At 40.7% G+C, this 15,910-nt stretch overlaps 1 protein-coding gene across 1 annotated transcript; it reads left to right on the forward strand.

Annotated features, from left to right (window-relative positions):
- LOC110435931 lies at positions 14,459 to 15,345 on the forward strand. The gene is made up of 3 exons (XM_021462040.1): positions 14,459 to 14,736; positions 14,886 to 15,066; positions 15,187 to 15,345. The coding sequence occupies exons 1-3, from the start codon at positions 14,459 to 14,461 to the stop codon at positions 15,343 to 15,345; spliced, it is 618 nt and encodes a 205-aa protein (XP_021317715.1).

Genomic DNA, 15,910 nt, shown 5'->3' on the forward strand with positions numbered 1-15,910 from the left:
AAGCAGTAAATAGTAAATGTGTGGCTCAAGGTCTAGCAAGCATGTATATATGGCTGTGGTAGGAATTTAAACTCTCATCATACAGGAACTCATCATGCAACATTTTAAAGATTTTCAAAGATAAAATTCTCCAGAATTCTAGCATCTCTAGAAACAGAAAAACAGCAGCTCAACCTTCCCATATCGTATCCGTTAACAACTTAGACTTCAGATCAAGTTTTCATCCCACAAGTTTAGGTCTAGAGCAAGCCTTAAATTATAACAGTTATATCTAAACTTGAGAGAGAACTTCAAATTTGCAAATTAGGCAGAGCAACTATTCATCATATCCATGCTTAAGTTTTATTAGATACAGATTAGCATAGCCACTTTATTTATTTATTAAACACACTAAGCAAAATATATATAAGCATAAAATCTTTATTTGGTTTTTCATAGTTATGTGTATTTATATTCTAATATAGTATAAGTATAAATATAGATAGAAATACTTATCGAGATAAATGGGGGTGCTCTCCCCCAAGCTGAATTTTGACGTAATTTCTCTTGATGTTGCTAGCAGGTGGCAGAGGTGTGTTTGAAAGTCAGCAGTATTTTGACAGCGATTAGAATGTCCTCCGTCTGCTAGTCTTCTTGATTCTTAAATTCTGTGGAGCTCAAATAGACAACAAAGCTTGTGGAACTGATTAAGCGTTAGCATAAATATCTAGCCTTTATCATGTTGAGACTCCTTAATAAATATTACTCCCTATTTTTATATTTTTGTTTTTATAAAGCAGAAAAATATTTATTTTATTTTTATGCCACCACAGTGAATGTACCTATGGGTTTTATGCCATGAGCATACTCACATGGGGCTTAATATTTTTTTAACATTTTTATTTTCTTTTCGAGATAGCATGAACCTGATTAACTAAGCAAACTATAATTGAATAATTGAAAGGAAAAGGATAACTACCAAGTTTACCTCTTGGCAAGGCGTTCGGTATTTTTAAGTCCTCCGAACGGGACTCTCCGTTTTCTTAGTCGTCCTGGGATTTGCTGGGTGGCGTAGTCGGTGGTTCCGGCGGCGACTCCTCTTCGTGTATAACTATCTTCTCTTTCCACACCTGACTCGGTGCTACGGTCTCCTCACGACAGTTCTGTTCAAGTTGTATGTCTTCAGTCCTTATCACTTCTCCTTCGTAGTCTACCCATCCGTCCGATTTGCCTCCTCTGGTTGCGGTTTGTCTTCTTCTTGTCCTGACCTGCTTAGAATCTTCAACTATATAATCATTAAAGTAGTGGCGTACCTTTCGCAGAGGGGAAGTGCATGTGGACTTCTACGGTTCCAATATAGATAATGGCTTTGATAGTGCTGAGGAACGGTCTTCCAAGGATGGTGGATGGATCATACTCATCTTCTCCTATGTCAATGACCTGAAAATTGTTTGAAGCTGAATGTATCTTGGTTGTAGGGGCATGGTTCCATGCAGGAGCTGATAAGTGACTGCGGCCATTATGTTGTCGTCAGATCCGGTGTCGTAGAGTGTCTTCTAAAAAGAGTATCCATTGTTTGTGCATTCGATTCTTGGAACACCAGGGTCATCCTTCTTGATCAAGAAAGGTGACTTGAGTCGACGATCTTGACCTCCTTGAGCTGCAGTGACCATCTTAGCTGACTTAGTCCACATTTGCTTGTTCCTGTTCCTCCTGTTGGTCCTCTTCCTTGGTTCATGTCAGGATTGCTCTGAAGTTTGTGTAGTCTTGTTCTTGAAGGACAGTCTCCTTCTTCCCTATGATGTAGAGACTGATCTTGGCAGCATTAGCGTAGATGACATCTCTGGTGTTTAGGAATGGCCTCCCTAAGATGATGGGTGCCCTCTCCTCATTACCAGTCTCTATCACCATGAAGTTTGCTGGAGTGTACAAGGTACCAACTCGGACACAGAGGTTCTTCAATATTTCCTTTGGGAAACTAAGTGTCTGATCTCCATTGTGTTTGTGCTTGTAGATCTCGGTTCTTCACTTGATGGAATCTGGGAGTTGTAGAACGCCTTCACGTTTCTCAAAATGTGTCCTGCTCACACAGACAAGGCAGAGATCAAGTGCATGGGCCCTGTTGGTGGAAAACACCAACAGAACCAAAAGTGTATTTGTTCTTCTCTAACCTTAAGCATAGTGAGCAAGACAAAGTTGATGGATCATGAGTGTAGCATTTAAAACATTTGTTAGATCAGATGGCTCAACCTAATGGAAAGATAATCTATCTATATTTATGTTTTGTTTATATCTTCCAAAGATTGAATGTGCAATACTTTAACTTATATGATTAGGAGTGTGGGATCACGAAGGTAGTACTAAGAACAAAGATTAAAGGACCAAACATGTTGAATTAATTGGGTTGATTAATTTGGAGCTACAAATCATACATGTTTGTCTCTTTATTTTATGTGAACGCTAGAACCAAGGAGAAGCTTATAAAAGTGATAGTCAAGTACCTTAAAATGTTACCTTACTTGAAGAGTGACGGTACAGTATCACCTTGTGGAAGCTTTCCTTTCTTAGCGGTTGTGCATCGTGTTTGTGGCACCCTCCATGAATCATCTCTTACGAGCTACGTCTTTCTTGTGCAAATTGTTTAAACTTCATGTGTCACTATCTCCAATGTGAGTTTATTTCAGGACTTCCCAGGTTGATATTGAAAGTTTTCCTGTAGGGGTTAGTCCAACAAAATATCCCATATCTACTATAGCATACTATCGGCTCAAAAATCAACCTAGACACCATGTCTAATTTGATTTAGGAGGGCATTTTAACCTAAGCACCATGCTTAATTTAAAAATCCTTTGGAAGTAAGATCATCATTCCTAAACTAAGCACCATGCTTGATTTAAGAGATAAATGAAACTACTCCAAACCTAGACATATACTAAAGCAAATAAAGGTAGCATGAGAGCATTTATAGCGATCTACTCAAATGGAGGTGAAGTAGTGTAATTAGTACTTAACAAATTGAGCATCTCTCAAAGGTAAGGACAACCAACATAGCAACATGGCAAAGGATGTTTTTATGTGAAGTACTCCCCCAAGCTTGAATTTTGCAAAATTCAAGTTTGGATGAATTTAATTCAATGTTGTGTGATGGTTGGTTGGACATACCTTGTGCTTGTCATTCATCCGATCTTCTTGCTCCAATCCTAGAAAGGTTAGTGACAAGAATACCCGAAGGAATATATCTACAATTATCTTTATATGCTCAATACACAAGGCAATGTTGCAAATAATTAGAAGTGCTCGTTTTAGGACACTAAGCTTGTCCTTGGGAAACCATCAATTAACTCAACGAGATCTGCAATATTTATTATAGACATATGCATCGACAACCGCTCTTTTAAAGTTTTTATAAATAGAAAAGAAGAGAGGGTTGGAGATCTCAAATGTGATAAGGATGGAGAGACTAATTGATTGGAGAGATGTTTTATATGAGCAAGGACTGGGTAAGGTATTTATGAAATAACTTCCATGCTCACTGTTGTTTCTCTCATTCTCAAACTCCAAGGATGATTCTTCATGAATGCTTAAAATTCCTCTAGGATTGTCTCTCAAATTTGTTTTATCTATCCATTCAATGGTGATAGCACATGGATTTTTAATGCCCTTTAGCCATTGATGTTGCTCTTCTCGATCCTCCTTCTTATGCATGGGATGTCTAGAGAGATTCATAGGATTATCGGGAGGTTTAAGAGAAAGAGCATAGTAGAATTTATTAAGCTCAAGGATGGGTTGGATAGCCGAATTATGGGATTGAAATGTTTGGAAATCTCTAAGATTTTTCTATGAAGACTAGTACAAGAAGGATGTCCACGAATGAAGACATACCTTCCTTTACTAATAGATAAAGAAAGAAGGACTCTACCAAAGGTTATATAATTAAGACCAATGTGAAAATATTCAGGAAAAACATGGTCTTGTTGGGCTAGGTCTAAACCATAATTTATAGAAAGATTAACAGATTCCTTAGGTGTAGCTAAAAGTGCATTATCTTCTTGATTAAAAGATAGGACCTCAGCTATAGAAAAGGGTTGGTTTTGACCTATTGCAATCAACTCCGGACACAGATCATAATTAGGGGCAGGACGTGTTGACTCCCATGGTCTATGGCTGGTCTCCGAAGGTGCAAAGAATTTAATAATAAGTATGGAATTTGAGTTATCCATAAAGATAAAAACAAAAAGATAAAAGAATAAAAGTATAAAAGTATAATACAAGATAATAGCAAGATTCAAAGTTATCTCAGCAAACCGTCTTTCTCCCCGGCAACGGCGCCAGAAATGCTTGTTGATATTTGGTAACGCAATTAGAAAATGATCCGCAAGCGCACGGATATCGGTGAGCATTTCACCCGGGAGGTTATCCAGAGTTATCGTATTTATATTTTTACCACTGGGAGAAAGGGTGCATCTGACTAACCAAATCTATTGCTACTATCCCTTTAGACTACAAAGAATGTCTCTCGATGTGAGTGATGTATAGAGAAGACTGCAACCGTAGTCTCGTTCTAACCTTGGTAAGGATGATCTACTGTTCTATTGGGGAGGCTCACGGAATCTAGACAACACAAAGGATGTTCGACCCGCACCTATAAACCTACCCGTCCTGCTAACGAGATGTGATCTGCAAAGGTAACTCGGAAATGTCACGTTCCTCGCTACTACCACGGTCCAGCTAGTCAGGGGATATCTATGAGTACCCTAGCCTAAACACCACGTTTACGCTAACAAGTGATTACTCTAATACTCAACCGGAAGAGGATTAAAGTAAACTCATAAACCAAATAACAATAAAACAAGAACTTACTAGTATTAGAAGTCGAATTACTGAAGAATCTTAGAAGCAAGCATCGGGTTAGGAGACTTGATCCCGCAGGTACAACTCGGAGTAGACACCGACAGGCCGGCCTTCCTTCGATCCATACCTCCACTCTATCTCTCTCAATCCAGTAGAAACTAGAAGATCTATTTCTACTTTACATTGGTTGCTAAGCCTAAAAAGAAATATTATTTAGAGAAGAGGTTTTCCTTCGAGGGCACCCCTCAATCTCTATGATAATTTCTTGTCTCCTCCAAGGGCCAGAGGGGGTCTCCTTATATAGTCCTCCCCTTCTATGCGTTTTTGGGTCGATAGGCGAGGTGGTACTATGTTATTCTGGATCTAATATGTCGGTGGAACGTTGTGTGCGAAGAGAGTCCGGAACGGAGTCCAGAGGGGGGCGGGCGCCCAGGTCCTCAGGGCGGGCGCCCTGGGCCTGGCCCCTTTCGGGCTCCGCTTCCTTCCCGTGGCTTCTGGAGTCTTCTAGATGGTAGAAAATTGCGCGGTGGGTTGATATCTCTATGTAATCCCGACATGTGGGCCTTTCTTCCTTATTTCCTGATAACCCCCTGCAGAAATAGACAAACACCAAAACTCGTGGAATTCTGTCAGATAAAACCCTAAGTCTAGATGTTGATTTCATTTGGATCCTTTTCTTTGTTTATTTTATAAGTAAATTTGATACTTAAGGACCGTCAACACACGTCTAATCTATTAATTACTACTCTAGCGTTATAAAGACTAGAGCACTTGATGCAAGCGGGAATCCAATAAATAACTTGAATGTAAATAAAAGTAATTAGAGAACTCAGGAATTATGAATTGAAGAACCTAGAGAATGATGAAGAACGACCCAGTTGCTGCAAAAGTAGAATGTTGAGGAAGATCCGACTGACCCGGCTCCTCCTCCGCTCACCTCTTCTCTCTCGCTATTTTCTAGATTACAACTAGAACTAACTAGAACTAGAACTAGAGGAACTAGAACTAGAACTAGATGAACTAGAACTAGATCTAGATGAACTAGAGGTAGAACTAGAAGAACTAGAGGGATCCTCTCTACTTGGATGAAGAATTGAAACCCTAACTTTGATTCTGTAGAAGAGGTAGGATCTCCAGGGGCCAGGGGGTCTGGTTTTATAGTCCCTTCAAGTGAATATGGGCCGTTGGATCAAACCGACATTAATTGCACGGTTTTCCTTGATCCTTTAGGACGGTGGAGTGTTGTCCCTGAATTGGACTCTGTTTGGTGGAAAAAGGTGGGCGGGCGCCCTCAGGACTAGGGCGGGCGCCCTGTCCCTGAGGCCTCTCGGCTTCCGCTTTGTTCCCGTGGCTTCTGGAGTCTTCTAGATGATAGAAAATTACGTGGCACATTAATATCTCTATGTAAACCCGACGTGTGGGCCTTTCTTTCATATTTTCTGATATCCCCCTGCAGAAATAGACAAACACCAAAACTCGTGGAATTCTGTCAGATAAAACCCTAAGTCTAGGTGTTGGTTGCATTTGGAACCTTTTCCATGATTAGTTGATGGTTAAATGTGAGCATTAAGGACCGTCAACAAGCTCCCCCAAGCTTAACCTTTGCTCGTCCCTGAGCAAAGAGGAACTCAAGAGTTTCTGCAGTGGTTTCATACCTTAAAGATATACATGCGTTCAAACAAGATCTCATCTCTGGGTTAGGGTAAACTGTTAGATTTAAATTTACTCATTTTACCTTCCACCATGGGACTTGTAACTGTCACTTCTATCTTGAGTAGTTAAAAGATAGAACGGTCTAGTCAAGCGTCATGTCTCTTTTTCTTCGATTAACTATAGCTCTGGAGTTTTTGCAGATTTTCAAATAAAACTTAGAGATTCCTTGTATGACTCTCTCTAGTCTCTCTTTTGTGGTATTTCTGGATCCTTACCAAGACAGTAATGGTGTATGCCTTCTCTCAAAGTATGTGGTATTTTTGGTATGAGGCATAGTGACATTGCCTTCTCTCTCACCCTACTCTAATAAGGCTTTTGATATCTGGAGCTCATAGGTGGGAGACAGCTAATACATACTTACAAGACATTTATTGCATAGTCAAACCATGGATCCACAAGAACAAGTCAATAAGTCAAATCAAGATGTGCATGTGTGGTGAATGAATGGTGTATGGTGATGATGGTGATAATGGTAAAAATCTAATTCTACTTTTGCTCTTTTGAGGGGGTACATACCTTTCTTTCTCTTTTGAAATTTTTGGAGAGAATGAGATGCTCTGTATTTTTTTGAGGGGGTACATACCTTTCTTGGTCTTTTTTCTTTTCTTTCGAGGTTCCGGGCACTTGCCCCTTTTTATTTCCTCGTATTTTTTTCTCTTTTTTTTATTAGAGCACTCATCTCCTAAAATAATATAGCAAGTGGTAGTAACCAAGATAACTTGAGCATTTATTTCACATGGAAAAACAAAAATGTTTTTGGCTATTCTCTCCCGGATTAGGAGTAGAATATTTTTAGGTGATTCTAGAGATGGAAATTGGTGGATATATGTGGATGCGTACTTCAAGAGTAGAAGCAGCATGTATGAGTGAACGTGCAAGTGAATCTTGATTTTAACCACATGACAAGCTCCTAAGGGTCTACACAGCTTGACCACACTCAATGCTCATAAGCAGTAAAAAGTAAATGTGTGGCTCAAAGTTTAGCAAGCATGTATATATGGCTGTGGTAGGAATTTAAACTCTCATCATACAGGAACTCATCATGCAACATTTTAAAGATTTTCAAAGATAAAATTCTCTAGAATTCTAGCATTTTTAGGAACAGATAAACAGCAGCTCAACCTTCCCATATCGTATCCGTTAACAACTTAGACTTTAGATCAAGTACTCTCCCCACATGTTTAGGTTTAGAGCAAATCTTAATTAATACCAGTCATGCCTAAACTTAAGAGAGATTTCAATTTAAGAACTAGCCATGGCAGAGCAATTATTCATCATTTCCATGTGAGAGCTTATCATGATGGTTCATAGCAAACTTTATTTATTTATTTATTTAGCAAACTAAGCAAAGATATATATATAAGCACAAAATCTTTATTTGGTTTTTTATGATTATGCATCTTTTTATTATTTGAGTAAAGTATAAATGTGAGTAGAACACTTAGCTGGATAAATGGAGTTGCTCTCCCCCAAGTTGGGTTTTGACGTAATTTCTTCTGATGTCGCTAGCAGGTGGCGGAGGTGTATTTGAATGTCGACAGCACCCTGACAGCGATTAGGATGTCCTCCGTCTGCTAGTCTTCTTTGATCTTTGAATTCTGTGGAGCTCAAATAGACAACAAAGCTTTGTGGAACTAGTTAAGTGTTAGCTTAAATATCTAGCCTTTATCATGTTGAGCCTCCTCAATAAATGTTACTCTCTTTAGTAGGATCATAAATTTATTTTTATAATTTTATTTTTATAGGACAGGAATATATTTATTTCATTTTTACGCCACCACAGTGAATGTACTTATGGGTTTTATGCCATGAGCATACTCACATGGGGCCTACTATTTTAAACATTTTTATTTTCTTTTTAAGATGATATAAACCTGATTAACTAAGCAAACTATTTTAAATAATTGAAAAGAAAAAGATAACTACCAAGTTTACCTCTTGGCAAGGCGTTCGGTGTTTCGAAGTCCTCCGAACGGGACTCTCCGTTTTTTCAGTCGTCCTGGGATTCGCTGGATGGCGTAGTCGGTGGTTCCGGCGGTGCCTCCTCTTCGTGTATAACTATCTTCTCTCTCGACACCTGACTCGGTGCTACGGTCTCCTCAGGACATCTGTTCAAGCTATATCTCTTCAGACCTTACAACTTCTCCTTCATAGTATGCCCATCCGTCCTTGATGATTTGCCTTCTCTGGTTGCGGTTACGTCGTCTTCTTCTTGTCCTGACCTGCTTAGAGTCTTCAACTATATAGTTAGGGTCAGTAAAATAGCGGCGTACCTTCTCAGAGGGGAAGTTCATGTGGACTTCTCTAGTTCCAATGTAGATGATTGTTTTAACGGTGCTGAGGAACGGTCTCACAAGGATAATGGGTGGATCATACTCGTCTTCTCCCAATTCAATAACCTTTTGGAATGTCTGATCTGCCATCTGGAGCTGAATGTATGTCGGTTTTAGGGGCATGGTTCCGAACAGGAGTTGATAGGTGACTGCGACCATTATGTTGACGTCTGATCCGGTGTCGCAAAGCGTCTTCTGCAAGTTGTATCCATTAATGGAGCACTAGATGCTTGGCATACTTGGGTCGTCCTTCTTGATCAAGAAAGGCGACTTGAGTTGACGATCTTGACCTCCTTGAGCTGCAGTGACCATTTTAGCTAACTCGGTCCACATTTGCTTGTTCCTGTTCCTCCTGTTGGTCCCCTTCCTTGGTTCATGTCGGGATTGCTTTGAGATTTGTGTAGTCTTGTTCTTGAAGGAAAACATCTCCTTCCTTCTCTTGATGTAGAAACTGATCTTGGCAGCACTAGCGTAGATGACAGCTCCCGAGGTGTTTAGCAATGGCCTCCCTAGGATGATGGGTGCTGTCTCATCATTACCAGTCTCTATCACCATGAAGTTTGCTGGGGCGTACAAGGTACCAACTCGGACGCAGAGGTTCTTCAATATTCCCTTTGGGAAACTCAGTGTCCGATCCTGGGCATAATGTTGATGCTAGAGCCAAAGTCGCAGAGTGCTTCTAGGAAGTCCACCATGCCGATGGAGATCGAGATGACGGGGCGTCCTGGATTGTCTCTCTTGACCGGCGGAAGGTCAGTAGTTACTTCCACAACGGGGTTACTCCAGTAGTTACGTCCTCAAGCATCTCAGGGTAGTGATTGCCTGAGTGTCCAATATCTCTAGTGTGTTTGTGCTGGTAGATCTAGGTTCTTCACTTGATGGAGTCTGGGAGTTGTAGAAGTCCTTCATATTGTGCTCGAAGTGTACCTTCTCATAGAGACAAGGCAGAGATCAAGTGCACGGGCCCTGTTGGTGGAAAACACCAACAGAACCAAAAGTGTATTTGTTCTCTCTAACCTTAAGCATAGTGAGCAAGACAAAGTTGATGGATAATAAGATCATGAGTGTAGCATTTAAAGCATTTGTCAGATCAGATTGCTCAACCTAATGGAAAGATAATCTATCTATATTTATGTTGTTTTTTATATATCTTCCAAAGATTGAGTGTGCAACATTTTAGCTCATATGATTAGGATTGTGGGATCACAAAGGTGGAACGACTAAACATGTTGAATCAATTGGGTTGGTTAATCTAGAGTTGTAAATCATACATGTTTGTCTCTTTTATTCATGTGAACGCCAGAACCAAGGAGAAGCTTATAAAAGTGATAGTCAAGTACCTTAAGATGTTACCTTACTTGAAGAGTGATGGTACAGTATCACCTTGTGGAAGATTTCCTTTCTTAGCGGTTGTGCATCATGTTTGTGGCACCCTCCATGGATCATCTCTTGTGAGCTATGCCTTCCTTGTGTAAATTGTTAAACTTCATGTGCCTCTCTCTTTGTCTCCAATGTGAGTGTATCTCAGGACTTCCCAAGTCGATAGTGAAAGTTTTCCTGCAGGGGTTAGTCCAACAAAATATCCAATATCTACTATAGCTTACTATTGGCTCAAAAACAACCTAGACACCATGTCTAATTTGATTTAGGAGGGCATTTTAACTTAGGCATCATAATTAATTTATACTCCCTTGGAAGTAAGATCATCAGCCCTAAACTAAGCACCATGCTTAATTAAGAGATAAATGAAACTACTCCAAACCTAGACATATACTAAAGCAAATAAAGGTAGCATGAGAGCATTTATAGAGATCTACTCAAGTGGAGATGAAGTAGTGTGATTACTATTTAACAAATTGAGCATGTCTCAAAGGTAGGGACAACCAACATAGTAACATGGCAAATGATGTTTTTATATAAAGTACTCCCCCAAGCTTGAATTTTGCAAAATTCAAGTTTGGATGAATTTAATTTAATGTTGTATGATGATTGGTTGTACATACCTTGTGCTTGTCATCCATCCGATCTTCTTGCTCCAATCCTGGAAAGGTTAGTGACAAGAATACCTGAAGGAATTTTTTACAATTATCCTTATATGCTCAATACACAAGGTAATGTTGCAAATAATTAAAAGCTGATGTTACAATCTGATCAGTGCTTGTTTTAGGACACTAAGCTTGTCCTTGGGAAACCATCAATTTATGTCGGCGAAGTGGTTTCTCCTCCAACGCTGACCTATATCAAGATCAACTCAACGAGATCTGCAATATTTAATATAGACATATGCATCGACAACCGCCCTTTGAAAGTTTTTATAAATATAAAGGATGAGGGCGTTGGAGATCTCGAATGTGGTAATGTTTGAGAGACCAATAGATTGTGAAGATGTTGCATATGAGCATGGAGTAAATAGAGTGGCTATGAAATAAATTCCATGCTCATTAATGCTTAGAGTGAAATCCATGTGGTATGGTGAAAATGATAAGGTGAGTGTGGTAAAAAAAGAAAAGAAAAAGGATACACGGATGACTTGGTTCAAAACTAGCGCAGCTACCGTTCCCCGGCAACGGCGCCAGAGGCTTGTTGGGTATTTTAAACGCAAACAGAAAAATCCGCAAGCGCACGGATACCGATGTAGCCTTCACCCGGGAGTATTCCAGAGTATCGATTTTCCACAGAGAACGTGAGTGTACTAATTAAGAATCAAGATCGCCTAGGGATAACTATATAATTATTTTTGGTAGGAAGAGAGGAAGTTTCCTGAGAGTTCTCTAGTTGATCTAAGAATCAATAATTACTTTAAGATTATCTATATCGGGACATCAGAGCACTAACCACAGAAAGAGATGAGAAGGGGGCTAGGAAGGTCTAACTACGGTCTTACAAACACTGATCCGAACGAGGTGGAATACGTCGACCGTTAGGGCTGTCACTACCCTAAGGCTACCACAACAATCCGCAGGATTGTGTGCAATTCCAGATAATTGCAAGACTAAACACCACGTCTAATCTATTAATTACTACTCTAGCGTTATAAAGACTAGAGCACTTGATGCAAGTGGGAATCCAATAAATAACTTGAATGTAAATAAAAGTAATTAGAGAACTCAGGAATTATGAATTGAAGAACCTAGAGAACGATGAAGAACGAACCAGTTGCTGCAAAAGTACAATGTTGAGGAAGATCCGACAGACCCGGTTTCTCCTCCGCTCTCCTCTTCTCTCTCCCTATTTTCTAGATTACAACTAGAACTAACTAGAACTAGAACTAGAGGAACTAGAACTAGAACTAGATGAACTAGAACTAGATCTAGATGAACTAGAGGTAGAACTAGAAGAACTAGAGGGATCCTCTCTACTTGGATGAAGAATTGAAACCCTAACTTTGATTCTGTAGAAGAGGTATGATCTCCAGGGGCCAGGGGTTCTGGTTTTATAGTCCCTTCAAGTGAATATGGGCCGTTGGATCAAACTGACTTTAATCGCACGGTTTTCCTTGATCCTTTAGGTCGGTGGAGTGTTTTCCCCGAATTGGACTCTGTTTGGTGGAAAAAGGTGGGCGGGCGCCCTCAGGACTAGGGCGGGCGCCCTGTCCCGGAGGCCTCTCGGCTTCCGCTTTGTTCCCGTGGCTTCTGGGGTCTTCTAGATGATAGAAGATTACGCGGCACGTTAATATCTCTATGTAAACCCGACGTGTGGGCCTTTCTTCCGTATTTTCTGATATCCCCCTGCAGAAATAGACAAACACCAAAACTCGTGGAATTCTGTCAGATAAAACCCTAAGTCTAGGTGTTGGTTCCATTTGGATCCTTTTCCATGATTAGTTGATGGTTAAATGTGAGCATTAAGGACCGTCAACACTTGGGTATTAATAAAGAATTTCTTTACTCCAAGTCCATGCCTTATCATGTCCGATATAGTTCTTCATATGAACTAGAGTATAGTTCGTATGCTATGGTATATGACATAGATCATAGGCCCTATTTTATGATGCCAGCATATGAACTAGAATATAGTTCTAGTGAAAGTGATATGACATACATTTTAGTATATAGATCTTATAGTATAATGCTACCCTAGGGCTAGTAGTGTATTATATGAACTAGTGCTAAGTGTATGTTGTATTATTCTCACTTAGGACTTTAGTCTTATTGCTTCATGTTAATTAATTGCCTAGAAATAGCTTTGTGTGAAGATGGGGGTTTATCATGCTCTTTTGAGTAGGCTCGGGCTTCTTAACTGTCGATCCGTAGGGTCGGGGACCCGGGGGAGTCCGAGTAGGTTCTTTGCATGTAAGCATGGTGCTTGGGTGCAAAGGCCGGGTAAATGCATTGTCCTAGTCCACGGTTGAGGGGATGGCGGCAGGTGGTGACAGCCCTGTCCGTCCATGGCATTCCCCCACGTTCGGCTAGGGTGTAGGAGTCTAAATAGTTGCGGAGGTTGCTGGCGTACCAGTACTCGCGTAACCTCCCAAACCATCTAAACACAGGACTAGATCTAAGTAGTATAATTACATGATTAACTTGTTCTATGACATGATCTGTATCTAGGACCACACCTACTCTAATTGGTTGTTTGTTTATTCTTTGATTCAATTCATTCTTTTAGTCTCTTTTTATTCCTTAGCCCATATGCCATGCCTACATTGTGATGGATCACTATTCTACATATAAATGTTTATCACCTGCTATGACCCTTGATTCCATTATTGCTATCATAATTACTTTGATCTATGCTTATCTTAGAATCCTTAACATATTAAGCCTTCCTTAGAGCGAACCTATAAATACGACACTCGGTAAATCCCCACGTTGAAATGCTACACGATAATTCCCGTCCGCTTGCGGTACTTAAACTCCAAACCTAAGGAACTATCACCCCGGTATATACTTAACATTGTTGCTAGACAAGCGCCGAGCTAGTGACTTGTTAAGGAATACCAACATGGCAATCCTAGTGCCACTACCATGATTAAGAACTGGAACCCTACCCTAACGGTAATAAGGCGCCGTTATCGGGAAGGTAGATCTAGGTTCCTATTCAAGGTGGTGATGCTACAGATCTGCCAATATAACACTGCCAATGTCATTATCATGAGTAGAGCAGAACCCTATTCTAGGTAGTGACGCTAAGAAACGCTAACAAGCATTTCTGGCACCGTTGCTTAGGATAGATTTATACTCTAATCTTGGTGATTGCATTAGTAAGTGTTATCACGACATTTCAGACATCGTTGCTGAGGACGGATTAAACCCTGTTCTTAGTGATGACGTTAAGAAATGCCAACAAGCATTTCTGCCACCGTTGCCGGGGAAGGCTAATATGAAAATGATTCTAGATAAATATAATCAAGTAATCTGATGTGCGTAATGAGTCAATTGTTATGCAGGCTAACTCTGCCTGTTTTCTCCCTGTTGTGGATGAAACAGGAGGAATAGTGTATGCCTGGTTTCTCTTTGCCGGAAAACTACATCTCCAATCCTGAGGCACTCCTAAGGACTAGACGGTCTCGAACCGTTTCGTCTTCTGCTACTCCACCGACAAGTGAACCAGCCGGTACCGCACCAACCCCGAACGAACTCATGGCCACCGAGAAGACACTCCGCGAGTTCTCTGTGCCCACTGTCACCAACGTGGCCACTGGCCCCGCTGTTGACACGGCCGGCAAGAACTTCGAGCTACGCACCGGCCTGATCACCATGGTGCAGGCGAGCCCATTCTGTGGCTTGCCAAGCGAGGATGGGAATGCACACCTTCAACACTTCTTGGAGCTATGTGACACGATTGTCATCAAGGACATCACTCCTGATGTCATTCGGCTCCGCCTCTTTCCTTTGTCCCTCGTGGGGAAGGCGAAGAGGTGGTTCTATCAAGATAAGGAAGCTGTCACCACGTGGGCAAAATGCTCCGCGGCATTCCTCGCCAAGTTCTTCCCCAAAAGCAAAACCAATGCTTTGAGGGGAAGGATTGCCAGTTTTCAACAAAATGCCAGCGAAACAATCCCCGAAGCATAGGAGCGGCTGGAGAGTACATCCTAAGCTGCCCCCATCACGGCATGGAGAACTGGATGGTGCTCCAGAACTTCTACAATGGGCTCACGCCCATGTCGAAGGGACACCTAGACGCCGCCGCTGGAGGCGCGTTCCTATCACTTATCTCCGCCGGGGCCAAGGCCCTGATCGAGAAGATGGTAGAACACCAGAGCTGGGGGGAGGACAGAACTCAACCAACAGCTGCCAAAACACAAAAAGGCATGCATACCGTGAAGGAGACGGATATGCTTGCCGCAAAAATAGATTTATTGATGAAGCAACTCACCGAGAGGAACCAAGAGAACCCCTCGAACTCGGTGAAGGCCATAGACTCGCACATGACGTGTGAGGTCTGTGGAGAAGTTGGCCATTCAGGGAATGATTGCCCCGAAACCCATGAAGACGCTGCCTACATCAACAACGAGTTCCGCCAATAGGGAGGCGCCAACCAAGGTAATGGTTGGAATAATCAGTCACGCTCTTCATTCCATTCGAGTTTTAATTCGAATCAACTTTCATTAAAAGACCTAGTTCTTGGACAAGCTAAAATAAATGAAAACTTAACTAAAAAGTTGCTATCCAATGATAAGGTTTTAGAAAACATAAATACAAAAATAGAAAACCTTGCCTCTTCCGTACAAAACCAACTGAGCTTTAATAAAATGATAGAAACACAACTAGCTCAGATCGCCGCTGCAATTCCTACTGAGAATGCGGGTAGACTCCCGGGGCAACCCGAGAACTCTCCCACTAACCATGCAGGGTGAAATTCAAACGACGGAAGAGAGTCCTTCTCAAAAAGGACTATAAACATTTTTTTTAGCCTCCGCCGAAGGTAATCGGTAGTTATCTTAAAATATATATATATATAAATATTTGAAAAATATTCAGAAATTCATTTTCAGATAGGAAATAAAATAAAATAATAGAAAAATATTTTTTTTAATTTTTTTGAAAATAAAAATTTTACAAATAAATGTTGGAAATTGCAAAAGTCATTTT

The sequence above is a fragment of the Sorghum bicolor genome, chromosome 5, assembly GCF_000003195.3.
Source record: "Sorghum bicolor cultivar BTx623 chromosome 5, Sorghum_bicolor_NCBIv3, whole genome shotgun sequence".
Taxonomy (NCBI): domain Eukaryota; kingdom Viridiplantae; phylum Streptophyta; class Magnoliopsida; order Poales; family Poaceae; genus Sorghum; species Sorghum bicolor.